The sequence below is a fragment of the Erpetoichthys calabaricus genome (assembly GCF_900747795.2).
Source record: "Erpetoichthys calabaricus chromosome 1 unlocalized genomic scaffold, fErpCal1.3 SUPER_1_unloc_26, whole genome shotgun sequence".
NCBI lineage: Eukaryota > Metazoa > Chordata > Cladistia > Polypteriformes > Polypteridae > Erpetoichthys > Erpetoichthys calabaricus.
The window spans coordinates 1,469,277-1,495,395 of NW_026261592.1; the positions used below are offsets into that span (position 1 = coordinate 1,469,277).

The 26,119-nt window shown below is 42.2% G+C and overlaps 1 protein-coding gene across 1 annotated transcript in view; it reads left to right on the forward strand.

Annotated features, from left to right (window-relative positions):
- Window positions 1–26,119, forward strand: part of LOC114643290 (NACHT, LRR and PYD domains-containing protein 12-like) — a 547,995-nt gene that overhangs the window by 429,116 nt on the left and 92,760 nt on the right. Inside the window, exons 11-14 of the mRNA XM_051921829.1 lie at window positions 7,314–7,490; window positions 12,229–12,402; window positions 17,175–17,348; window positions 23,619–23,792. Coding sequence (XP_051777789.1) covers window positions 7,314–7,490; window positions 12,229–12,402; window positions 17,175–17,348; window positions 23,619–23,792 — 699 coding nt within the window. The remainder of the gene's footprint in view (window positions 1–7,313; window positions 7,491–12,228; window positions 12,403–17,174; window positions 17,349–23,618; window positions 23,793–26,119) is intronic.

Here is a 26,119-nt window from a genome sequence, read left to right on the forward strand (position 1 = left end):
TGAATCTAACTGTTTAAAAAATGATTTATTGATATATATTGAAATGTTTTGAAATAAAAAGAGAAGTTTAGGAAAGATATTCATCTTAACAATGTTAATTCTTCCGGCTAGAGTGAGATGAAGGGTTGACCATCTATGCAAGTCTTGCTTAATTTTTTCCATACAGACAGCAAAATTTTGTTCATAAAGAGCTTTATGTTTACTTGTGATATTTACCCCTAGGTATTTAAACTGATCTGCTATGGTAAAAAGTAGGGTGTCTAATCTAATATTATATGCTTGTGAATTCACTGGAAAGAGTATACTTTTATTCAGATTAATTCTAAGACCAGATATCTTTTGAAATTCTGTTAGTGCTGTTAAAACAGCAGGGACAGTGTTTTCTGGGTCTGATATATATAAGACCATATCATCTGCATATAGAGAAATTTTCTGTTCCTGTCCTTCTGTGATAATCCTCTTTATCTGATAAGAATTTCGGCAGTGAACCTCTAGTGGTTCGATAGCGATTGCAAACAACAGTGGCGACAAGGGACATCCTTGTCTGGTACCATGTTCTAGTTTAAAGTAGTCCGAGCAAATGTTATTAATACAAACTGAAGCTTCTGGACTGGTATACAGTAGTTTGATCCATGCACAAATATTCGGGTCAAACCCAAATTTCTCCAATGCAGTGAAAAGGTAGTTCCATTCAATCATATCAAATGCTTTTTCTGCGTCTAATGATAGTAATATCTCTGGGGTGTTTGATTTTGCTGGTGAATATATAACATTAAACAAGCGTCGGAGATTGGAAGATAGATGTCAGCCTTTAATATATCCAGTTTGATCCTGTGATATTACCAAGGGCAGTACTTTCTCCATCCTTCTAGCTAGAATTTTTGAGAGTATCTTAACATCATTATTCAGGAGTGAAATTGGTCTGTATGATGCACATTGTAACAAGTCCTTATTTTATTTAGGAAAGACGGTGATTAATGCTTGTCAAAATGTTTGAGGTAGTATTTGGTTGTCTCTAGCTTCTGTAAATGTTGCCAATAAGAGGGGAGCTAGCTGAGTGGAGAATTTCTTATAAAATTCTACGTGGTAACCATCAGGGCCTGCTGATTTCCCACTTTGTAGTGACTTTATAGCATCTAGTAATTCTGTTAGCGTTGGAGGTTTATCCAGTTCCTCAGCACTTAAAGCATCTATTTGTGATATCTGTGATGTATCCAGAAATGCATTAGATTGTGCGTTGTCTTCTTTGGGCTCAGTAGAATATAAGGATTTATAATAATCTCTAAATGTGTGCATTATATTTTTATGGTCAATAATTTCTTCTCCATTGTTGTTGGTGATTACTGGTACTGCATTGCGAACTTCTTGTTTGTGAATTTGTTGAGCTAAAAGCTTATTAGCTTTTTCTCCGTGTTCATAGTAATGATGTCTAGACTTATAAATAAGTTGTTCAGTTTCTTTAGTTGTTAAGATGTTAAGTTCTGTATGCAGGGCCTGCCTTTTCCTGTGGAGAACTTCATTTGGATGCTTGGCTTGTTCTTCATCTATTGTAGTAATTTCACTTCTTAGCTCTGACACTTTCTTGGTTTCTAATTTATTTCTGTGAGAAAGATATGAAATAATCTGTCCTCTTAAGAAGGCCTTCAGAGTTTCCCAGAGTGTTCCTGCAGAAACCTCTGTGGACGTGTTTGTCTCTAGGAAGAAGCTGATTTGTTTGGATATAAATTCTGTGCAGTTCTCGTCTGCCAATAGAAGAGGGTTAAGGCGCCATCTGCGAGATGAGTGTGAGGGGCTTAATGATTTTAGCTCCAAGACTAGAGGGGCATGGTCAGAGATAACAATTGTGTCGTATTTGCATGATTTAATTGTAGGCAGGAAATTATTATCTATAAAAAAATAATCAATTCTTGAGTAGCTATAATGCACTGGTGAGTAGAATGAATATGTTCTTGAGTTTGGGTTAAGACACCTCCAGGGTTCTGATAAGTTGTGATCATTTAAAAACTGTTTAATTGTCTTTGCAGTATTAGATGTTGTCACCCCTGTCACAGGAGTCCTATCTAAAAGTGGATTTAAAACACAATTAAAGTCCCCAGCCATTATAATTTTATAAGTGTTCACGTTGGGGATGGATGCAAATAGATTTTGCATGAATTCCTTATCATCAACATTGGGTGCATAAATATTTATCAAAATCATTTTACTGTTATACAAGTTGCCCATGACCATCACATATCTCCCTTCAGGGTCTGATACTACATCTGATGCTACAAATGGAACTGTTCTGTGTATGAGAATTCCAACCCCTCTAGTTTTCTTTATAAAGCTAGAATGGAACATTTGGCCAGTCCAGTCTTTTTGCAGTCTGAACTGATCCTTGCTTAGTAAGTGGGTCTCCTGTAGAAATACTATTTTAGCGTTTATGCCTGTTAGGTGAGAGCATACTTTCTTTGTCTTTAATTCGTGATTCAGGCCTTTAACATTCCAGCTCACAAAGTTAACTGTCCCATCATGGAGACATTGATTCTGAGTTTTTAATGTCATTTTATAGTTTTAATTGGTAATGAGGCAGTTTTAATCTTAGTTTCAAGATTCCCCATGAGTTATTGAATTTTAGCCTATTGTTGCATTGATATTTATAATTATAAGGATTACAAAAATAGATTAGATATAGCCTGCTCTCCTTCTCTCCCCCCTTTATCCCCCCACCCCCCCATTTTGCCTCCCCACATGAGGCTTGAACCCACTTCGCGATGTTCCAGTCCTCTGACATACGAAGAGACAGAGCACGTCCAAAACAAAACAAACCCCACCCCGCAGCGGCGTTAGAGAATTAAAACAGAGATATCTATTGCAGCTAAATTCTTAATACTATCTGCCGAAAATATAATCATTAACAGTCTTTAAGCTTAAAATAATCTTCAGCACTTTTAAGATATTAAGATATTAAGATAAAAAAATAAATAAATAAATAAATAAAAAATAAAAAAAGAATCAACCCTGGGAATGATTTTAAAGACTAGTCTAGGATAGACCTGGTAATTCCTACTGTAATAGTATAATAGTAAAAGTATAAACAGTAGAGATAGCAATAAACCAAGGGTATTATGTTAAACAGTCTACTTTAAGGTAGTAAAAAAAAAATTAAATTAAAACATAAACATATGATGTCCAGATAAAGAAAAGGATGTATAATTATAATAACAGTCTCTTTAAATATGGATCCAGAGAGCAGATGATAGGTCCTTCCTGTGCCTTGATAGAAAACGGCTCCTTATTAACTTTCAAAAGAGTGTCGGAAACAGCTTCTTTAATTCTTTTTCAGCTTCTTCTTTGCTTGAAAAAATATAATATTGATCATGAACTTCCACTTTCAGTTTGGCGGGATACAAGAGGCTGTATTTGATATCGGCATTCCGTAGCAACTTTTTAATGTCAATGTAGGCTGCACGTTTTGCAGCTGTTGATGGTGAGAAGTCTGGGAAAAATACGAATAAGATTATTTTCAAATATAATCTCTTGCTTGTGTATGAGAAGTGCCATCACATCAAGCTTACATCGTAGTCGCTCGAAGCGGACAATAAAAGACCTAGGTTTAAAGATGCTAGGCCTGTTTGTGTGATAAGCAGCTGCTATTTCAATGTCGAGTTTAAAGTCATCTCCAATTATTTTAGACAGTAATTCTACTGCAAATTTCACTGGGCTTGAGCTTTCTCGTTTCTCAGGTATACCCTCAATTCTTATATTATTTCTTCTGTACCCATCTTCCAGGGCCGCAAGTCTGTCTCCAAGTTTTTTGCATTCGGAATTCGCAGCCGTGGCTTTTTCATCGGCGTTAGATGCCAGTTGTTCCGCTGTTTCAATTCGAGCTGTGAATGCCTGCTTAACGTCATCCAGCTGATCTGTAACATCTTTAATCTGGTCAGCAAGCATTTTCAGTTTGGATCTAGTTTCTTCGATGTGTTCCTCTAATTTCTCCAACATGCCTTTAAAGTTCACGTCGAAATGTTTAAATAGATTCGTTTCCTTATCTTTGTTATCCTTCTTAAGCTCGTTCTTAAGCTCAATGTTCGCCTTCTTAAGCTCAATGTTCGCCTTCTTAAGATCGTTCTTGTTATCTTTCTTAAGCTCATTTATGGTCGTAACCATGGCAGTGGCCAGTGTAGCAATCATCTCTTTCAGTTCGGACCGTTCGTTTTGGATTTCGTGCTCCGCGAGTGGAAATGCAGCTCCTGTTACAGCAGGTGCTGCGGGCTCGCGATGAGTAGATGAGAGCACATCCTGCAGGGCCTTTTCTAGTCTCGAATGATCCTCAGAAATCGGCGATCCATCGCGACCTGTATCACTTGCACTTGTAACTTCGCTCCCATTTTCACTCTCAACTGGAGACGATACAATGGAGCGGGGTCCCAGGAAATCTGCGCATTCATCTGCCTGTTCCAGGTCAGTCTCCGAGAGGCCATACCTTGCACTCAGTCCAGACTTTGACGCAGCTTTAAGTTTCTTTTCCGGTTCTTTCTGACTTTTCTTCTTGTTACTCATGCTTGTATATTGTAGTGGATGTTCCTTGGTCGGATTAAATACAGGATACCTCTAAATAATATGAAATACATGGGAAAATAAAGCCGCTGCTGGCGGAGCTCTGCTTCACGACGTCCATCTCCTATAAACGGACAAGACCAACTCAAGCTTTTTAAGTGAATAAAATACGTAAATAAGAATGTGGAGCTCATAAGGAAAGGCTGACATGGTGTGTGATGGGCGCTCATTGCTGCCCTGAGAATAAGAAGGAGTGGAAAATGAATGTTTATTTCAATATTCATTTGAGTTAAACAAACATCAGAAACTTCACTCAAACTAATAAACAAATTATTGACTGGTCAGCAGAGACACACAGCATGATGGGAGGTCATTAAGATTGGACTGTCCAGTGTTTCTTATTTTACTGCTCCATTTTACAATTTGTTTATTCTGGTTTTGTATTTGATATTAAGATCTCCAAACCAGGCTAGCAGTTTATAAATACAAACAGACTCAATACAAGATTTATAAAAGAGTGTCATCATGGAAGGACTCACATTACAAAGACTCGGCTTCCTTAAACAGTGGAGCTGCTGCTGTCCCTTTGTGCCGATGGCTTCTGTGCTTCCCTTAAAAGTCAGCTGTGAGTGTTTGATTGTCCTCAGATATTTATGACTGTCAATGATCTCCACTGCCTGCTCTTTGATGATTGTTTCTTTTTGCTGCTGCTTCTAAGTTTGATTATTAGTTCCTTAGTTGTTGTAACATTGAGGTGTAGAAAAGATTCATCACACCAGTTCACAAAGTCATCTCCCACTGGACCAAGACTGGTTTCATTCACACACAGTAGGCTAACAATCACAGAGTCATCAGCACATATTTAAATAAACCTGTCCACAAATTTACTGAGACCACCATTAGTGTAGAGGAGTACAAAAGAGGAGAAAGAACAGACATGAGGGGACCTGTGGATGAGGACAACATGTCAGACAGACAGCCATTGACTTTCACTCTTCAAGTCACGTCTCTTAAAAAGTCAATCAGCCATCTTACCAAACTGGTCAAAATTAATTTATTTAATAAGTATCTGTGCAAGAAAGTGAGGCTGAATAGTGTTAAAAGCTGAAGAGAAGTCAACAAACAGGAGCCTCAAATGAGTCTTGGTGCTCTACAAGGGGTCATACAAGAGATGAAGCAAAGGGACATAAGAACATAAGACACTTGACAAATGAGAGGAGACCATTCAGTCCATCAAGACTGTTTGTTTAGCTAAGCTCATGCAGATTCCTCTTAAAGGAAGCAGAAACCTTGATGACAACTTCATGTCTTGGTAGTTTGTTCAGAGTCCCACAACTTTTTTTGCTTTCTTGCTTCAATTTTAAATGCAGTTTCTGTTAATTGCCGCTAATGTCCTTGAGTATGTGATTACACTTAACTTGTAAGAATTCTGCTCTTTGATGATTGTTTCTTTTTGCTGCTGCTTCTAAGTTTGATTATTAGTTTTTCAGTTAGTTAGTTTATCAATTCTTTTGAGGATTTTAAATACCTGGATGAGGTCCCCACGCAGTCTCCTCTGCTCAGACAAAGCAGATTTATTTCTTTGAGTCTGTCACAGTAGGACATGTCCATACCATAATAACAACATTTATTTATATAACATATTTTCATACAAATAATTGAGCTCAAAGTTCTTTACAAGATGAAGAAAGAGAAAAAAGACAAAAGAATTAAAATTCTGATGGCCAGGGAGGACAGAAAAATAAAAAAAACAACTCACCCAGCCCCCACTAGGCATTCTACCTAACATCAATGACCTCAGTCAGTCCTCGTGGTATTCAGGGTTCACATGGAAGAACTTGATGATGACAGTCCCATAATGCACTTGGTGCTCTGCTCTTCATATCTTCAAGTGCTGTTATGTCTTTCTTGTACTGAGGAGACCAGAACTGCACTCAGTACTCCAGATGTGCTCTCACTAGTGAATTATAAAGTAAGAGTGTAATGTTCCTTGATTTAAATTTAATAGTTTTTATGATATAACCTCACATTTTATATTATCTTTATAATTGCTTCTGTACATCACTTAGTCAATGAAAATGTTGTGTCAACATAAACTCCTAAATGCTATTCAGAGGTCTCCTCTTGTAGCTCAGTGTCTCCCATTTTGTATTTATATTTGACTGAACTGAATCACTCAGGGGAATAGAAGACGCATCAGGATGACAGCAAGTGAACTGATAAAGTATCACTAAAATAATACAAACAAATAAAAGAGGAGACTCCATAACACTTCAGGGACACAGATATTCCTTTATTCCTGTTCAATAAAGGAACCAATAATTAAAAGGGAATCGCAACAAATAAATAAACTTTGACATAGACACAGACAAACAGACCTGCTGCTGGTCACCACTAGAGCTGCCAGTCCTGAGTGGTAAATGACAGACCAGAATTCCAGTTTGTCATCCTCACCCCATGGTCACCTGTGACAAGTCCATCTGGTCACATGAGTGCAGGACGCCGTCAGTCTCATGTCTGTGACGTTCTTATCCAGTGTTGATGTCCACATGTCAGTCTGAATGACTTGGCACCAGTCAGTCCAGCGTGAAGGCAGGAGACCCTGTCAGGTATATAGCACCTTACTTTATAAGAATGGCAGTGGTCTCGTGTTCACACTGCACTTCAGTGACAAGTCAGAATACAAGTGGCCATTGAACCTTTGTGTTGTTTGTCCTTCTGTCCTTCTGTCTGTCTCTCCTGATGTCCTCACTTCTCTCTCTTCTTCTCCACAGCCTGTCTTGGTGTCATCTCACCTCCAGATGTTGCTCAGCTCTCTCCTCAGCTCTTTCTGCTCCACACTCACGACTAACAGAACTGAACCTGAGATGCAACTACAACATGGTGGATTCAGAACTGGATCAGCTGTGTGAGGGGCTGAGGAATGAAAACTGCAAATTAGAGAAACTGAAGTAAGTGAACAACAAGAGTGTGTGTGTGTGTGTGTGTGTGTGTGTGTGTCTCATGAATTTTATTTCTTGTCACATTATCGCTCTGACTTTTCCACTCCCACAACACAAACGCTGTGTTTAATCAGGACAGACTGCAGTGTCCCTTATGGACAGACAGATGGACGTGAGGTGACACAACTGCAGATTTCCTTTAATAATTCAATTCATAAAGACAGCATTGTGACCCTGAGCCCCTCCACCACTCTGGTCACTCTCCTCATCCTCACTGTCCAGACTATTGTTTTATTTCTTGTCCCACAAGCCCTCGCTGTCCATTCTTTATTTTAATCTCATACTTGTTCCTGTCCTTCATTGTCACTTTACCCCTTACACTCCTCTGATGTCCTCACTAACGTTTGTTAAAATCACTAAAATAGAATAAGGAGGAGAAACACAGTCAGTGTGAGGAGAAGAGCTGACTAAAGTGACAGAAGACAAAGAGGAGTGGACAGTTAGAGATGAACTGGAGTGACAGATAAGGACAAGGAGAATAGAATAGCAAAGATAAGGAGAAACAAGAGAAGGAGATGAACAGAATGAAGAAAAGGACGAATAAAAGAGGAGGACAAGGCAGAGGATAAGGAGAAGGAGAGAGAGGAGGACAGACTGAAGAACAGGAGGAAAGGTGGACAGCAGCAGCAGAAATGACCAGCCAGCCATCCACAGAAAGAGAAGGTCACAGGGAGGAGAGGATTAGGACTGAAGGCAGTGTGGACAGAAAGGTGGGAGAAACAGGAAGTGACCGCCATTATAGCCAAGTGGACTGAACAGGCCGACATCAGTCTACAAGACATGACCCCCAGGTCTACACGGGACATCGACATATATCTGTCAGTGGGCTTAGTGACCAACAGGTGGACACACACATCAAGTGCAGTAGACGTCCAGAGACACTGAGAGGATTCTGGGAAGGTGACCTCAGTGGGCGTGTCAGTGAGATACTCCAGTGTGAGGAGTGGCGCCCTCTTGTGTTTGTGACTCACACTTGTGTCTCTTGTGGGACATTAAAACAAGAATCTCACCACATGATAAGTGTATGCTGTCACATGACTTTCTCAATAATCCAGTATATAGCGCCTTTTTGATATTTTTATACACACATGGTCTTCACTGATGTCATCACAGGTCCAAACCCTCTACCTCACAAATCCTTCCTCTGTCATTTCAGTCAGTCAGGGTCTTCCTCAATGCCAGCAGACAATCAAACAGTCGACTGGAGATGTGAATAATTTGACGTCACTAAGGACACCTGTCACACTAGTCCTGTGCCCCACTGGTCACTCTGGTCACTGCATGATTCTCTTTACTACTAAATACAAAGCTGTGTGGTGACACATGTCAGGGGTCAGTGGTTGTGTGCAGGTTTTTAAATTAAAATGGTGGACTCAGAGGAGCGTAGGTGGATGTGGTCGTGTAGGGGAGCAGAGCAGCCCTGGAGTGTTCGTGGTGAATTGGCGGAGCGCACTTTACACCTGCAGACACGTGTGGTTCAGCCAGTGTCCTCATTAGTGTTCTGGGGTGTGGAATTAGACACCTGCACCCCAGGGAGTTTAAAATGAGCTGAGCAGGAAAGTCAAGAACAAAACTGAACAGGAAAGAAAAATGAAAAGATGGAGATGGAGGTTAAATGGGAAATGAAGCAAATGCAGAATTGTGGCTGAGCTGATGCAGTGGAGTGGAGGTCTAGAAGTGGCTGTGAAAGGACTGAGGACTCAGCACTCAAGGGGTAAGGTCAAAACCTACGTTGTGCCCAAGAAGCAAGAGTGACCAACTGCACTGAGTGGGCTTCTGCTGAAGGCTGAGGGATGGCATTAGGAGAAAGGAGAAGGTCTCACGAGGCACCCTGCTGAAGGCCATGGGATTGTGGTGGGAACACAAGCCGAGTTTGGGGTCCTCAGCTGTGACCAGTTAAGGTGGATGGGGCAGAAGCCGATGTGAAGGATTACTGCCCTTGCCGGTGGTCTCTTGGCTTGCTGAGGAGAACTTAAATGGTAAGCAGAGGAGATGTCAGTTTTAGGTTGCACAGAAACTCTTGTTGTTTTTACATACAATAATGCCAGTGCAGTGAGAATTGTGCCAATAATACTACTATCAAAGTGACAGGTGGTACATGATATTAAATATAATATTAATGTGACAAATACTAAAGTGACATATCAATAAAGTAAAATAAAATAAAGTGACATGACTTATGCTGATAGGATAACATGTTTAAAGTGACCCATAACAAAAAAAAAACAAAATAAAACTTCTAGAGCAGTGAGCCAATAGTGAGATATCAGATGTGGTGCCCAGCTAATACAGTCAATACAGCTTAGGAGGAGAGAAGGAGCGTCAGGCCCAGAACTCAACCACCACCCCCTGTTATGAAGAGTTAAAGAGTCTAATGGCTCTGAGGACTAAAGATCTCTGGTATCTGTCCATATTGCAGTTCTGTGATAGCAGCCTACCGCTAAACAAACTCCTCTGATTAATTATGGTGGTGTATAGTGGGTGATGTTCATTGTCCATAACAGATAGCAGCTTGCACAGTGTCCTTCTCTCTGCCACCATCACCAGAGAGTCCATTTCCATGCCAGCCACAGATCCTGCTCACCTGATCATCTTGTCAATACACTCACCATCTCTCTTCTTCAAGCTACCCCACTTGCTCACTAAATATAACGTGATAGATAATTACAACGGTGAACAGATATAATGGACATAATTAAGGACAATACACATAATCCAAACAGACAATATTGGTCTGCTGATATGATGACTGGAGGACAGACCTGCACAAGTTGCTTTGTAATGTCGGGGCACCAACTGGGTGTCCCCCTTTAATGAAGTCAAATGAAACAAAACAAAAGTGGACGCGATGGCCCAACAAAACACACCTTTACACCCCAATAGACAAATTGACTTTGCAGTTGTGTGAACACGATGGCGCTTGATTCATGTTGAGTTTCTGGGTCCAACAGCAGACTCCATCCTCTGTGGGGCCGGCAGCTTTTCAAGAGTCCCACCCAGAAGGACAGGGGCAGCTCTGGGCACTGCAGCTGAGTCAGTTCCCCTCATTTGGTTTCTTCTCAGAGCTGCAGGTGATAAGGAGAGACAGTCAGTGTGAGCGCCCCCTCTCGTCTCAGAGTGGTATCACTTACCTCACAGAGAAAGGAAGGTCATCTCCAGGTGGGCACACATGTGTGACAATACATAGAACTGGCCGCTCATTTGTTTGCACTGCTTGTATTGTTGTATTCAGCAGCACTTTGAGAATTGATTCTCATTACATGTTTATTTGCACTTCATTTTTGTTCATCTTTGTATTAACATGGAGTTGATAGTTTGGAAATATAACAATAAATGAAAGAAATGATTCCTGTAAATTTAAGAAATAGCAAATGTAAATTTGGTGTAAAATACATTATGACTTCTTTGGGACTTGAAATTTAAGACTTGACTCAAAACCTGCCTAACAACATTTATTTATATAGCATATTTTCATACAAATAATGGAGCGCAAAGTGCTTTACATGATGAAGAAAGAGAAAAATTGAAAATAAATAAGAATTAAAATTAGGGAACACTAATTAACATTAATAAAAGTCAGGTCCAATGACAAGGGAGGACAGAAAAAACAAAAGAAACTCCAGAAGGATGGAGAAAAAATCAAATCTAAAGGGGGTCCAAGGCCACGAGACCACCCAGCCCTCTTAGACATTCTACCTAACATCAATGACCTCAGTCAGTCCTCGTGGTATTCAGGGTTCACATGGAAGAACTTGATGATGACGTCCCATAATGCACTTGGTTGCTCTGCTCTTCATTTCTTCAAGTGCTGTTATGTCTTTCTTGTACTGAGGAGACCAGAACTGCACTCAGTACTCCAGATGTGCTCTCACTAGTGAATTATAAAGTAAGAGTGTAATGTCACTTGATTTAAATACAACAGTTTTTATGATATAATCTCACATTTTATATTATCTTTTTAATTACTTCTGTACATTACATAGACAATGAAAATGTTCTGTCAGCATAAACCCCTAAATGTTTTTCAGAGGTCTCCTCCTGTAGCTCAGTGTCTCCCATTTTGTATTTATATTTGGCTGAACTGAATCACTCAGGTGAATAGAAGACGCATCGGGACGACAGCAAGAAAAGTGAAAAAGTATCACAAAATAATACAAACAAATAAAAGAGGAGACTCCATAACACTTCAGGGACACAGATATTCCTTTATTCCTGTTCAATAAAGGAACCAATAATTAAATGGGAATCGCAACAAATAAATATAATTTGAAAAAGATGGACACAAACAGACCTGATGCTGGTCACCACTAGAGCAGCCAGTCCTGAGTGGTAAATGACAGACCAGAATTCCAGTTTGTCATCCTCACCCCATGGTCACCAGTGACAAGTCCGTCTGGTCACCTGAGTGCAGGACGCCATCAGTCTCATGTCTGTGATGTTCTTATCCAGTGTTGATGTCCACATGTCAGTCTGAATGACTTGGCACAAGACAGTCCAACGTGAAGGCAGGAGACCCTGTCAGGTATATAGCGCCTTACTTTATAAGAATGGCAGTGGTCTCGTGTTCACACTGCACTTCAGTGAAAAGTCAGAATACAAGTGGCCATTGAACCTTTGTGTTGTTTGTCCTTCTGTCTGTCTGTCTGTCTGTCCTCATGTCCTCACTTCTCTCTCTTCTTCTCCACAGCCTCAGGTACTGTTATCTCACCTCCAGATGTTGCTCAGCTCTCTCCTCAGCTCTTTCTGCTCCACACTCACGACTGACTGAACTGAACCTGAGTGACAACAACATGGAGGATTCAGGAGTGGATCAGCTCTGTGAGGGGCTGAGGAGTGAAAACTGCAAATTAGAGAAACTGAAGTAAGTGAACAACAAGTATATGTGTGTGTGTGTGTGTGTGCGTGTGTGTGTGTGTGTGTGTGTGTGTGTGTGTGTCTCATGAATTTTATTTCTTGTCACATTATCGCTCTGACTTTTCCACTCCCACAACACAAATGCAGTGTTTAATCAGGACAGACTGCAGTGTCCCTTATGGACAGACAGATGGACGTGAGGTGACACAACTGCAGATTTCCTTTAATAATTCAATTCATAAAGACAGCATTGTGACCCTGAGCCCCTCCACCTCACTGGTCACTCTCCTCATCCTCTCTGTCCAGACTGTTGTTTTATTTCTTGTCCCACATGCTCATACTGTCCATTCTTTATTTTAATCTCGTATTTGTTCCTGTCCTCCATTGTCACTTTCCTCCTTACACTTCTCTGATATCCTCACTAAAGTTTGTTAAAAATCACTAAAATAGAATACGGAGGAGACACACAGTCAGTGTGAGGAGAAGAGCTGACTAAAGTGACAGAAGACAAAGAGGAGTGGACAGCTAGAGCTGAACTGGAGTGACAGATAAGGACAAAGAGAATAGAATAACAAAGATAAGGAGAGAGAAGAGAAGGAGATGAACAGAATGAAGAAAAGGATGAATAAAAGAGGAGGACAAGGCAGAGGATAAGGAGAAGGAGAGAGAGGAGGACAGACTGAAGAACAGGAGGAAAGGTGGACAGCAGCAGTAGAAATGACCAGCCAGCCATACACAGAAAGAGAAGGTGACAGGGAGGAGAGGATTAGGACTGAAGGCAGTGTGGACAGTAAGGTGGGAGACACAGGAAGTGACCGCCATTATAGCCAAGTGGACTGAACAGGCCGACATCATTCTACAAGACATAACCCCCAGATCTACACAGGACATCGACATATATCTGTCAGTGGGCTTAGTGACCGACAGGTGGACACACACATCATGTGCAGTAGACGTCCAGAGACACTGAGAGGATTCTGGGAAGGTGACCTCAGTGGCCGTGTCAGTGAGATACTCCAGTGTGAGGAGTGGCGCCCTCTTGTGTTTGTAACTCACACTTGTGTCTCTTGTGGGACATTAAAACAAGAATCTCACCACATGATAAGTGTAGGCTGTCACATGACTTTCTCAATAGTCCAGTATATAGCGCCTTTTTGATATTTTTATACACACATGGTCTTCACTGATGTCATCACAGGTCCAGACCCTCTGCCTCACAAATCCTTCTTTTGTCATTACATTCAGTCAGGGTCTTCCTCAATGCCAGCAGACAATCAAATGGCCGACTGGAGATGTGAATAATTTGACGTCACTAAGGACACCTGTCACACTATTCCTGTGCTCCACTGGTCACTCTGGTCACTGCGTGATTCTCTTTACTACTAAATACAAAGCTGTGTGGTGACACATGTCAGGGGTCAGTGGTTGTGTGCAGGTTTTTAAATTAAAATGGTGGACTCAGAGGGGCGTAGGTGGATGTGGTAGTGTGGGGGAGCAGAGCAGCCCTGGAGTGTTGGTGGTGAATTGGCGGAGCGCACTTTACACCTGCAGACACGTGTGGTTCAGCCAGTGTCCTCATTAGTGTTCTGGGGTGTGGAATTAGACACCTGCACCCCAGTGAGTTTAAAATGAGCTGAGCAGGATAGTCAAGAACAAAACTGAACAGGAAAGAAAAATGAAAAGATGGAGATGGAGGTTTAATGAGAAATAAAGTAAATGCAGAATTGTGGCTGAGCTGATACAGAGGAGTGGAGGTCAAGAAGTGGCTATGAGAGGAGTGAGCACACGGCACTCAAGGGATAAGGTCAAAACCTACGTTGTGCCCAAAAAGCAAGAGTAACCAAATGCACTGAGAGGGCTTCTACTGAAGGCTGAGGGATGGCGTTATGAGAAAGGAGAAGGTCTCACGAGGCACCCTGCTGAAGGCCATGGGATTGTGGTGGGAACACAAGCTGAGTTTGGGGTCCTCAGCGGTGACCAGCTAAGATGGCTGGGGCAGAAGCCGATGAGAAGGATGACTGCCCTTGCCGGTGGTCTCTTGGCTTGCTGAGGAGAACTTAAAGGGTAAGCAGAGGAGATGTCAGGTTTAGGTGGCACAGATACTCGTGTTGTTTTTACATACAATAATGCCAGTGCAGTGAGAATTGTGCCAATAATACTATTATCAAAGTGACAGGTGGCACATGATATTAAACATAATATTAATATGACAAATTCTAAAGTGACATATCATTAAAGTAAAATAAAATAAAGTGACATGACTTATGCTGATAGGATTACATGTATGAAGTGACACATAACAAAAAAAAAACACAAAATAAAACTTCTAGAGCAGTGAGCCATAAGTGAGACATCAGATGTGGTGCCCAGCTAATACAGTCAATACAGCTTAGGAGGAGAGAAGGAGCGTCAGGCCCAGAACTCAACCACCACCCTCTGTTATGAAGAGTTAAAGAGTCTAATGGCTCTGAGGACTAAAGATCTCTGGTATCTGTCCATATTGCAGTTCTGTGATAGCAGCCTACCGCTAAACAAACTCCTCTGATTAATGATGGTGATGTATAGTGGGTGATGTTCATTGTCCATAACAGACAGCAGCTTGCACAGTGTCCTTCTTTCTGCCACCATCACCAGAGAGTCCATTTCCATGCCAGCCACAGATCCTGCTCACCTGATCAGCTTGTCAATACACTCACCATCTCTCTTCTTCAAGCTACCCCACTTATTCACTAAGTATAAAGTGATAGATAATTACAACGGTGAACAGATATAATGGACATAATTAAGGACAATACACATAATCCAAACATACAATATTGGTCTGCTGATATGGTGACTGGAGGACAGACCTGCACAAGTTGCTTTGTAATGTCGGGTCACCAACTGGGTGTCCCCCTTTAATGAAGTCAAATGAAACAAAACAAAAGTGGACACGATGGCCCCAACAAAACACACCTTTACAGCCCAATAGACAAATTTACTTTGCAGTTGTGTGAACACGATGGCGCTTGCTTCATGTTGAGTTTCTGGGTCCAACAGCAGACTCCATCATCTGGGTGGTCAGCAGCTTATCAAGAGTCCCACCCAGAAGGACAGGGGCAGCTCTGGGCACTGCGGCTGAGTCAGTTCCCCTCATTAGGTTTCTTCTCAGAGCTGCAGGTGGATAAGGAGAGACAGTCAGTGTGAGCGCCCCCTCTCGTCTCAGAGTGGTATCACTTACCTCACAGAGACAGGAAGGTCATTTCCAGGTGGGCACACATGTGTGACAATACATAGAACTGGCCTGCTCATTTGTTTGCACTGCTTGTATTGTTGTATTCAGCAGCACTTTGAGAATTGATTCTCATTTCATGTTTATTTGTTCTTCATTTTTGTTCATCTTTGTATTAACATGGAGTTGATAGTTTGGAAATGTAACAATAAATGTAAAAAATGATTCCTGTAAACTGAAGAAATAGCAAATGTAAATTTGGTGTAAAACACATTATGACTTCTTTGTGACTTGAAATATAAGACTTGACTCAAAACCTGCCTAACAACATTTATTTATATAACATATTTTCATAGAAATAATGGAGCTCAAAGTGCTTTACATGATGAAGAAACAGAAAAAATGAAAATAAATAAGAATTAAAATTTAGGAACACTAATTAACATTAATAAAAGTCAGGTCCGATGGCCAGAGACGACAGAAAAAACAAAAGAATATCCACACGGCTGGAGAAAAAATCAAATCTGCAGGGGGTCCGAGGCCACAAGACCACCCAGCCCCCTCTAGACATTCTACCTAAAATCAATGACCTCAGTCAGTCCTCGTGGTATTCAGGGTTCACATGGAAGAGCTTGATGATGACGGTCCCATAATGCACTTGGTTGCTCTCCTCTTCATTTCTTCAAGTGCTGTTATGTCTTTCTTGTACTGAGGAGACCAGAACTGCACTCAGTACTCCAGATGTGCTCTCACTAGTGAATTATACAGTAAGAGTATAATGTCCCTTGATTTAAATTCAATAGTTTTTATGATATAACCTTACATTTTATATTATCTTTTAACTGTTTCTGAACATTACTTAGTCAATGATAATGTTGTGTCAACATAAACCCCTAAATGTTTTTCAGAGGTCTCCTCCTGTAGCTCAGTGTCTCCCATTTTGTATTTATATTTGACTGAACTGAATTACTCAGGTGAACAGAAGACGCATCGGGACGACAGCAAGTGAAGTGAAAAAGTATCACCAAAATAATACAAACAAATAAAAGAGGAGACTCCATAACACTTCAGGGACACAAATATTCCTTTATTCCTGTTCAATAAATGAACCAATAATTAAAAGGGAATCGCAACAAATAAATAAAATTTGACAAAGATGGACACAAACAGACCTGATGCTGGTCACCACTAGAGCTGCCAGTCCTGACTGGTAAATGACAGACAAGATTTCCAGTTTGTCATCCTCACCCCATGGTCACCTGTGACAAGTCCATCTGGTCACCTGAGTGCAGGACACCGTCAGTCTCATGTCTTTGATGTTCTTATCCAAAGTTGATGTCCACATGTCAGTCTGAATGACTTGGCACCAGTCAGTCCAGCGTGAAGGCAGGAGACCCTGTCAGGTATATAGCGCCTTACTTTATAAGAATGGCAGTGGTCTCGTGTTCACACTGCACTTCAGTGAAAAGTCAGAATACAAGTGGCCATTGAACCTTTGTGTTGTTTGTCTTTCTGTCTGTCTGCCTGTCTCTCCTCATGTCCTCACTTCTCTCTCTTCTTCTCCACAGCCTGTCTTCTTGTGGTCTCACCTCCAGATGTTGCTCAGTTCTCTCCTCAGCTCTTTCTTCTCCACACTCACAACTGACTGAACTGAACCTGAGAGGGAACAACATGGAGGATTCAGGAGTGGATCAGCTGTGTGAGGGGCTGAGGAATGAAAACTGCAAAATAGAGAAACTGGAGTAAGTGAACAACAAGTGTGTGTGTGTGTTTGTGTCTGTGTGTGTGTGCGTGTGTGTGTGTGTGTGCGTGTGTCGGTGTGCTTGTGTGTGTGTGTGTGTGTTTGTGTGTCTCATGAATTTTATTTCTTGTCACATTATCGCTCTGACTTTTCCACTCCCACAACACAAATGCAGTGTTTAATCAGGACAGACTGCAGTGTCCCTTATGGACAGACAGATGGACGTGAGGTGACAGAACTGCAGATTTTCTTTAATAATTCAATTCATAAAGACAGCATTGTGACCCTGAGCCCCTCCACCACACTGGTCATTCTCCTTATCCTCTCTGTCCAGACTGTTGTTTTATTTCTTGTCCCACAAGCCCACACTGTCCATTCTTTATTTTAATCTCGTACTTGTTCCTGTCCTCCATTGTCACTTTCCCCCTTACACTCCTCTGATGTCCTCACTAAAGTTTGTTAAAATCACTAAAATAGATTAAGGAGGAGAAACACAGTCAGTGTGAGGAGAAGAGATGTCTAAAGTGACAGAAGACAAAGAGGAGTGGACAGCTAGAGCTGAACTGGAGTGAGAGATATGGACAAGGAGAACAGAAGAGCAAAGATAAAGACAGACAAGAGAAGGAGATGAACAGAATGAAGAAAAGGACGAATAAAAGAGGAGGAGAAGTCAGAGGATAAGGAGAAGGAGAGAGAGGAGGACAGACAGAGGAACAGCAGGAAAGGTGGACACCAGCAGTAGAAATGACCAGCCAGCCATACACAGAAAGAGAAGGTGACAGGGAGGAGAGGATTAGGACTGAAGGCAGTGTGGACAGTAAGGTGGGAGACACAGGAAGTGACCGCCATTATAGCCAAGTGGACTGAACAGGCTGACATCATTCTACAAGACATGACCCCCAGGTCTACACAGGACATCGACATATATCTGTCAGTGGGCTTAGTGACCGACAGGTGGACACACACATCATGTGCAGTAGACATCAGAGACACTGAGAGGATTCTGGGAAGGTGACCTCAGTGGCCGTGTCAGTGAGATACTCCAGTGTGAGGAGTGGCGCCCTCTTGTGTTTGTAACTCACACTTGTGTATCTTGTGGGACATCAAAACAAGAATCTCACCACATGATCAGTGTAGGCTATCACATGACTTTCTCAATAATCCAGTATATAGCGCCTTTTTGATATTTTTATACACACATGGTCTTCACTGATGTCATCACAGGTCCAGACCCTCTGCCTCACAAATCCTTCTTTTGTCATTTCAGTCAGTCAGGGTCTTCCTCAATGCCAGCAGACAATCAAATGGCCGACTGGAGATGTGAATAATTTGACGTCACTAAGGTCACCTGTCACACTAGTCCTGTGCCCCACTGGTCACTCTGGTCACTGCGTGATTCTCTGTACTACTAAATACAAAGCTGTGTGGTGACACATGTCAGTGGTCAGTGGTTGTGTGCAGGTTTTTAAATTAAAATGGTGGACTCAGAGGGGCGTAGGTGGATGTGGTAGTGTGGGGGAGCAGAGCAGCCCTGGAGTGTTGGTGGTGAATTGGTGGAGCGCACTTTACACCTGCAGACACGTGTGGTTCAGCCAGTGTCCTCATTAGTGTTCTGGGGTGTGGAATTAGACACCTGCACCCCAGGGAGTTTAAAATGAGCTGAGCAGGATAGTCAAGAAGAAAACTGAATAGGAAAAAAAAATGAAAAGATGGAGACAGAGGTTAAACGAGAAATAAAGTAAATGCAGAATTGTGGTTGATCTGATGCAGTGGAGTGGAGGTCAAGAAGTGTCTGTGAGAGGAGTGAGCACACGGCACTCAAGGGATAAGGTCTAAACCTACTTTGTGACCAAGGAGCAAGAGTGACCAACTGCACTGAGTGGGCTTCTGCTGAAGGCTGAGGGATGGCTTAAGGAGAAAGGAGAAGGTCTCACGAGGCACCCTGCTGAATGCCATGGGATTGTGGTGGGAACACAAGCTGAGTTTGGGGTCCTCAGTAGTGACCAGCTAAGGTGGCTGGGGCAGATGCTGATGTGAAGGATGACTGCCCTTGCTGGTGGTCTGTTGGCTTGCTGAGGAGAGCTTAAATGGTAAGCAGAGGAGATGTCAGTTTTAGGTGTCACAGAAACTCTTGCTATTTTTACACATGGCTGTGTACTGAGCCCCCTCCTGTGCTGTCTCTACACCCACGGCTGCAGTCCGGCCCACAACAACAACCTCATCGTCAAGTTTGCTGACGACACCACAGTGGTCGGACTCATCTCAAAGGGAGATGAGGCAGCTCACGGAGAGGAGGTCCTGAAGTTGGCAGCCTGGTGTTCAAAGAACAATCTGGCTCTGAACACCAGGAAAACCAAGGAGATCATTGTCGACTTCAGGAGGCACAGCACCAACTTAGCCTCCTTTTACATCAATGGCGAGTGTGTGCAGAGGGTCCATACCATCCGGTTTCTCTGCATCCTTATCTCTGCTGACATCTCCTGGACAGACAACATCACAGCAGTCATCAAGAAGGCTAAGCAGCTGTTACACTTTCTAATGGTCCACAGAAAGCACAACCTGGATTTCAACCTGCTACTGACGTTCTACCACTCATTCATCGAGAGCCTGCTCACGTACTGTATCACAGTATGGTATGACAGCTTCACCATGGCAGACAGGTAGATGCTTCAGAGAGTAGTAAAGGCAGCACAGAAAATCATTGGTTGCCCTCTCCCCTCCCTGATGGACATTTACACCTCCCGCTGCCTCAGCACAGCAAAAAACATCATCAAGGACAGCTCCCACCCTGGCTCTCATCTGTTTGACCTGCTTCCCAACAAGGACAAACAGACTGAAGAACAGTTTTTTTCCAAAAGCCGTGACCATTCTAAACTCACACATGCACTGACTACACAGTCTAACCCCTCGACCCCTGGACTTCCTTCTATCCATCAACTGTGCAATATCCAATATCTAAATGGTACTGAATAATAACTGTGCAATATCTGTATACTGTACAATATCATTACTCTCAGGACTCACTGGACATGATCATCATTATTGTGCAATATTTAAATAATGTGCAATAACCCAATAGTGCAATAGTTATTATTCTTTCCATATGTAGATAGCGTCGCAGAACTTTTTTGCAACTTTTTTGCAACATTTTTGCAAATTTTTGCACCATTTGTTTATTTATTTGTTGTGTTCTACATATATGTCTTCACTGGAGGAACTGCTTTTAATCTCTTTGTACATGTGTATAGTGACAATAAAAGGCATTCATTCATTCATCATTCATACAATAATGCCAGTGCAGTGAGAATTGTGCCAATAATACTACTATCACAATGACAGGTGGCACATGATATTAAACATAATATTAATGTGACAAATACTAACGTGACATATCATTAAAGTCAAATAAAATAAAGTGACATGATTCATGCTGATAGGATAACATGTTTGAAGTGACCCACAACAAAAAAATAAATAAATAAAACTTCTAGAGCAGTGAGCCAATAGCGAGATATCAGATGTGGTGCCCAGCTAATCCAGTCAATACAGCTTAGGAGGAGAGAAGGAGCGTCAGGCCCAGAACTCAACCACCACCCCCTGTGATGAAGAGTTAAAGAGTCTAATGGCTCTGAGGACTAAAGATCTCTGGTATCTGTCCATATTGCAGTTCTGTGATAGCAGCCTACCGCTAAACAGACTCCTCTGATTAATTATGGTGGTGTATAGTGGGTGATGTTCATTGTCCATAACAGATAGCAGCTTGCACAGTGTCCTTCTCTCTGCCACCGTCACCAGAGAGTCCATTTCCATGCCAGCCACAGATCCTGCTCACCTGATCATCTTGTCAATACGCTCACCATCTCTCTTCTTCAAGCTACCCCACTTGCTCACTTTATATAAAGTGATAGATAGATAGATAGATAGATAGATAGATAGATAGATAGATAGATAGATAGATAGATAGATAGATACTTTATTAATCCCAATGGGAAATTCACATGTACTTGAATAGGCGAGTCTAAGCGTGTCAAAATCTATGCCCATGTTGTAAAAGTAAGTGTGTCCAGTGAACAAATCCACATAAAATAAAGTGATAGGAGTGATCAATAAATAAAAATAGAGAAATAAAAGTAGAAAAGTACACATACACATACAGTCATACACGGAGCTGCTGAAAAGGCTGCCACTCTCAGTGGCGCCGGAAATACAATACAATTACAATGGTGAACAGATATAATGGACATAATTAAGGACAATACACATAATCCAAACAGACAATATTGGTCTGCTGATATGGTGACTGGAGGACAGACCTGCACAAGTTGCTTTGTAATGTCGGGGCACCAACTGGGTGTCCCCCTTTAATGAAGTCAAATGAAACAAAACAAAAGTGGACGTGATGGCCCAACAAAACACACCCTTACAGCCCAATAGACAAATCTCCTTTTCAGTTGTGTCAACACGATTGCGCTTGTTTCATGTCATATTTCCAGGTCCAGCAGCAAACTCCATCCTCTGGGGTGCTGGCAGGTTTTCAAGAGTCCCACCCAGAAGGACAGTGGCAGCTCTGGGCACTGCGGCTGAGTCAGTTCCCCTCATTAGGTTTCTTCTCAGAGCTGCAGGTGGATAAGGAGAGACAGTCAGTGTGAGCGCCCCCTCTCGTCTCAGAGTGGTATCACTTACCTCACAGAGACAGGAAGGTCATCTCCAGGTGGGCACACATGTGTGACAATACATAGAACTGGCCTGCTCATTTGTTTGCACTGCTTGTATTGTTGTATTCAGCAGCACTTTGAGAATTGATTCTCATTACATGTTTATTTGCACTTCATTTTTGTTCAACTTTGTATTAACATGGAGTTGATAGTTTGGAAAGGTAACAATAAATGTAATAAATGATTCCTGTAAATTTAAGAAATAGCAAATGTAAATTTGGTGTAAAACACATTATGACTTCTTTGGGACTTGAAATTTAAGACTTGACTCACAACCTGCCTGACTTGACTCAGGACTTGGAAGTGAAGAGAAGAAGAAAAAGGAGAATTTAGTTAGAGCTGGAAATAAACAGAAGGAGAGCAGTGACAGGAAATCACCACTAGAGGGCAGAGCTGAGCAGAACAGAGGACTTGGGGACCTGCAGGTTTGGTGACGTCTGTGTGACTGATGGCCTTTGGTGTGCACTGATAATTTGATCCCAAGTCCATTGACTTTAACATTTTTAACATTTTGTTTGAATTTTTCTGGTATTATTAATAAAAGCTTGTAAAGACCCAACCATCTTTAGTGCACCCCCTTACTGTCCACTGGCCTGTCCTGACTTTTATAAACAGATGTCATTGAAAAGACAGGACATAAAGAAATGAGCTGCTGTTGTGACAAATTCAAACTGTGAGGACACAAACATGTCACTCCTGTGTCCCCCACACGTCCTGTGAACTCAGCTGATAAAGTGCTGCAGATTTCCTTTCCTGTCATTTTGATCAAATCACTTATGGACAGAGCTGTGAATGGACAGCAGTGGTCAGCAGTCATGGTGGTCTCTTCACAGTCCACTCAGACCACCTCTGTGCCTACTGGAATGGACTTTGGGACGCTGACAGTCCATTTGAAGCTCTTCCTCCTGCTTTATTACAAATTAGTAGAAGGAATAAGAAAACTGAGCTCAGCAACACTGAGGTGTTTAGTGGACAAAGGTCAGTTGGTCAATGTCACTGCTCAGTATGGGAGGTCTGTGTGGCCGAGGACAGAAGTGTCACATGGCAGTGACACTCCATGTCCATTATGTCATCACTCAGTGTTTGTCCTTTTAAACCAACAGAGTGTCATCGTCATCATCTAATTACTGTGACGTGCGGAGAGTCCATCATGACAAAGAGCTGAGTGTTAATCTGATGAAATTACTACACATCCAGAGTCCTGAGTGTCACAAAGAAATCCCACTTTGTCACACCCGCCCCCCATTGTCACCTTCTTCAAGTCCATGTGGCCTCTCAAGTGCAGGATGCTGTCAGTCTCATTTCTTTGAGGTTCATCTCCAATATTAATGTCCATGTGTCCATTTCAATGACTTCTCACCTGTCAGTACAGCATGAAGGCAGGAGACCCCCTCAGGTGTTTGATGCCTTACTTATAAGAACAGCGGTGGTCTCGGGTTCAAACAGGCTCAGTAAAAAGTTAAAATGCCAGCAGTCATTGAGCCTTTGAGCTCTGTGGCCTTCTGTCTGTATGTCTCCCTCCTCATGTCCTCACTTCTCTTTCTTTATCTCCACAGCCTTTCTGAATGTCGTCTCACCTCCCGATGTTGCTCATCTCTCTCCTCAGTCCTCTCTTCTCCACACTCACAGCTGACTGAACTGAAGCTGAGCAGAAACAAACTGGGAGATTCAGGAGCTCATCAGCTTTGTGAGGGTCTGCGGACCCCAAACTGTAAATTAAAGACACTGAGGTGAGTAAACAGGGTGAGGTGTGTGGGGTTATGAAGTCACAGCTGATGACCTGATGGACGGACTGATCACAGGACACCACGTGGACTGACTGAAGGAAGCAGAAGGACAGGCAGGGGGACGAGAAGGACAAAGAGCAGTGGACAAGTGGAGCTGGACAGAGGTGACAGACAGGGAGGACAACAAAGATGATGAGAGATGACAGAAGGAGAACAAAGAGGAGAAGGAGTGTGAGAAAAGGAATACCATAAAAAGCGGACAGACCGAGGGACAAGGACAGAGGGAGGAGAGGTGACAGGATCAGGACAGCAGGAAGAGTGGACAGGAGGAGAGGGTGGACAGGGTTATGGGGGTCACTTGGAACTAACAAGACAGAAAAGAGCCAATGTCAGTGGACAGGGTGGTGAGGGGACAACAAGAAGAAACAAGATGATAGAAAATGAGAGAAGACATGAGAGTGAGGAGGAGTGGGAAAGAAAATAATAAAGAGAGACTGGACATTAATGAAGAGAGCAGGACACAGGAAGTGACCACAGAGGGTCAACACCATGTCACCTGGACAGACCACCTTCTGTGGTGATTGCTCTAACAGCACAATATAACAAAGGGGTGAGGCCTCTAGAATAGCCCACCAAACAAATGTCACCTCAGGCAGGCCCACCTCAGGCAAACAGGAGGCTTCAGGCCTGACTAGGCCTCAGAAAGGAGCTCAGGCTTTTAAATTCAAAATAAAATCAAAAAGAGTCTCAGAGGCGTGAAGTGAGTCTGACCAGAGGGAGAACCGTGAAAACTCCAGCTGGAGCAGAGACAAGTCCACAAGTGGTCTTTATAAAAGACGAGGTTTATTAACAAAAGAGCCAAAGGGGCTGCCAAAGGCAATCCAAAGCTAACAACATACAAAAAGCACAAACTGTAAGAGAATCTGAACTCAAGATCCAAAGGTTCAAAGACAATAATCAGAATTAAAAACAAAAGAGCAAAATACTCACAAAGACCACCAATCACCAGAGCAGTCAAATGAGCCGCAGCCTTTAGAGAGTTGGGGGGCAGGTGGTCCTGTATCTTGGGATCAAACCACAAAATACAAGGAACGAGAGAGAACTGCAAGACACGTACATAGATACTAAATAATAATGAAATAGAATAAAAATAACAGATAATACAGGATTAAACAAATAATAAATGAACAAAACAATGTTATACAAACAATGGAAAACAATGAAGGAGAATAAAAAAAAAATAAAACTGTCAGCAGGAGCCACGGAGGACCCCCAGCCTGACTAGAACACCTTCACTGAGATGAGATGAAACCAAAAGGCCTTCAGAGGTCAGTGACCTGACTGGACAGTGAACTGAGTGACTGGCAGGCCACCACACAAGTCATTTGACTTAGGGACACTGAGGAGAATTCTGGGAAGTTGACCTGAGTGGGTATGTCACTGTGATAGTACAGTGTGTGAGGTGGGGTCCTCTTATGTTTGTAACTCACACTTGTGTCCTTCACAGGCTGGTTGATAATGAGATCAGTGAGAGTGAGGAGAAGAACCTGAGGTCACTACAGGAGGAGCTGAACAGGACTGGACGGCAGGTGGATATCAAGATATGAGAAGACAGGACATGCTGATCAACTGACCCCAGTGACGGTGCCCCCTGTCCACTCCCTCTAAATTCTTCTCTTTATCTATATAAATAAAATTCTTTTCGTGTTTGAAACGGAAATGACGTATGACCACAGAACATATTATAATATAGGAACTTATTATTTCTGTGAGAGTTATTTTACTGATATTGAAAAGAAGAAAAAAGACTGTTTAAATAAGGAGCTGAGAAGGTGAATGTAAAGAAGAAGCCAGCGGTAAAGTAAGTGAGACTCCGTAATAAGGACGGTTGGGCGCACGGAGAAGGAGTGCCGGCTAACCTAGAAGGACCTTCGGAGCACACGGCTTTACTTTGCTTTTATGCTGCGGGTGTCGGCCATGGACTGACGCTAATGCCGAGACACCCGGGTGAGACGGACTTCTTCCTTCAACAAATGAATCGTCGCCAGGCCAGTGAGATCACATCTTTTACATTTAAATTCAGTATACGAGTCAGCGGAACGTATCTGACTTTGATCACTGGATTTATTGCAGATTTCCCAGGCCGTTTGAATTTAGACTTTAAAACAAGAACATGCTGTTTGTAAATAGGGTAATTTTCCATTTCTGTTCCTTGCTTGCTTTCTTTCTTTGCTGTTTTCTGGGCAGTATATTATAGAGTGCTTAAGGGGGTGGCATATTAATTAGGGTTTGTGTAGTTATTATAGATTTGACAAGGATTTAAAGGGTGT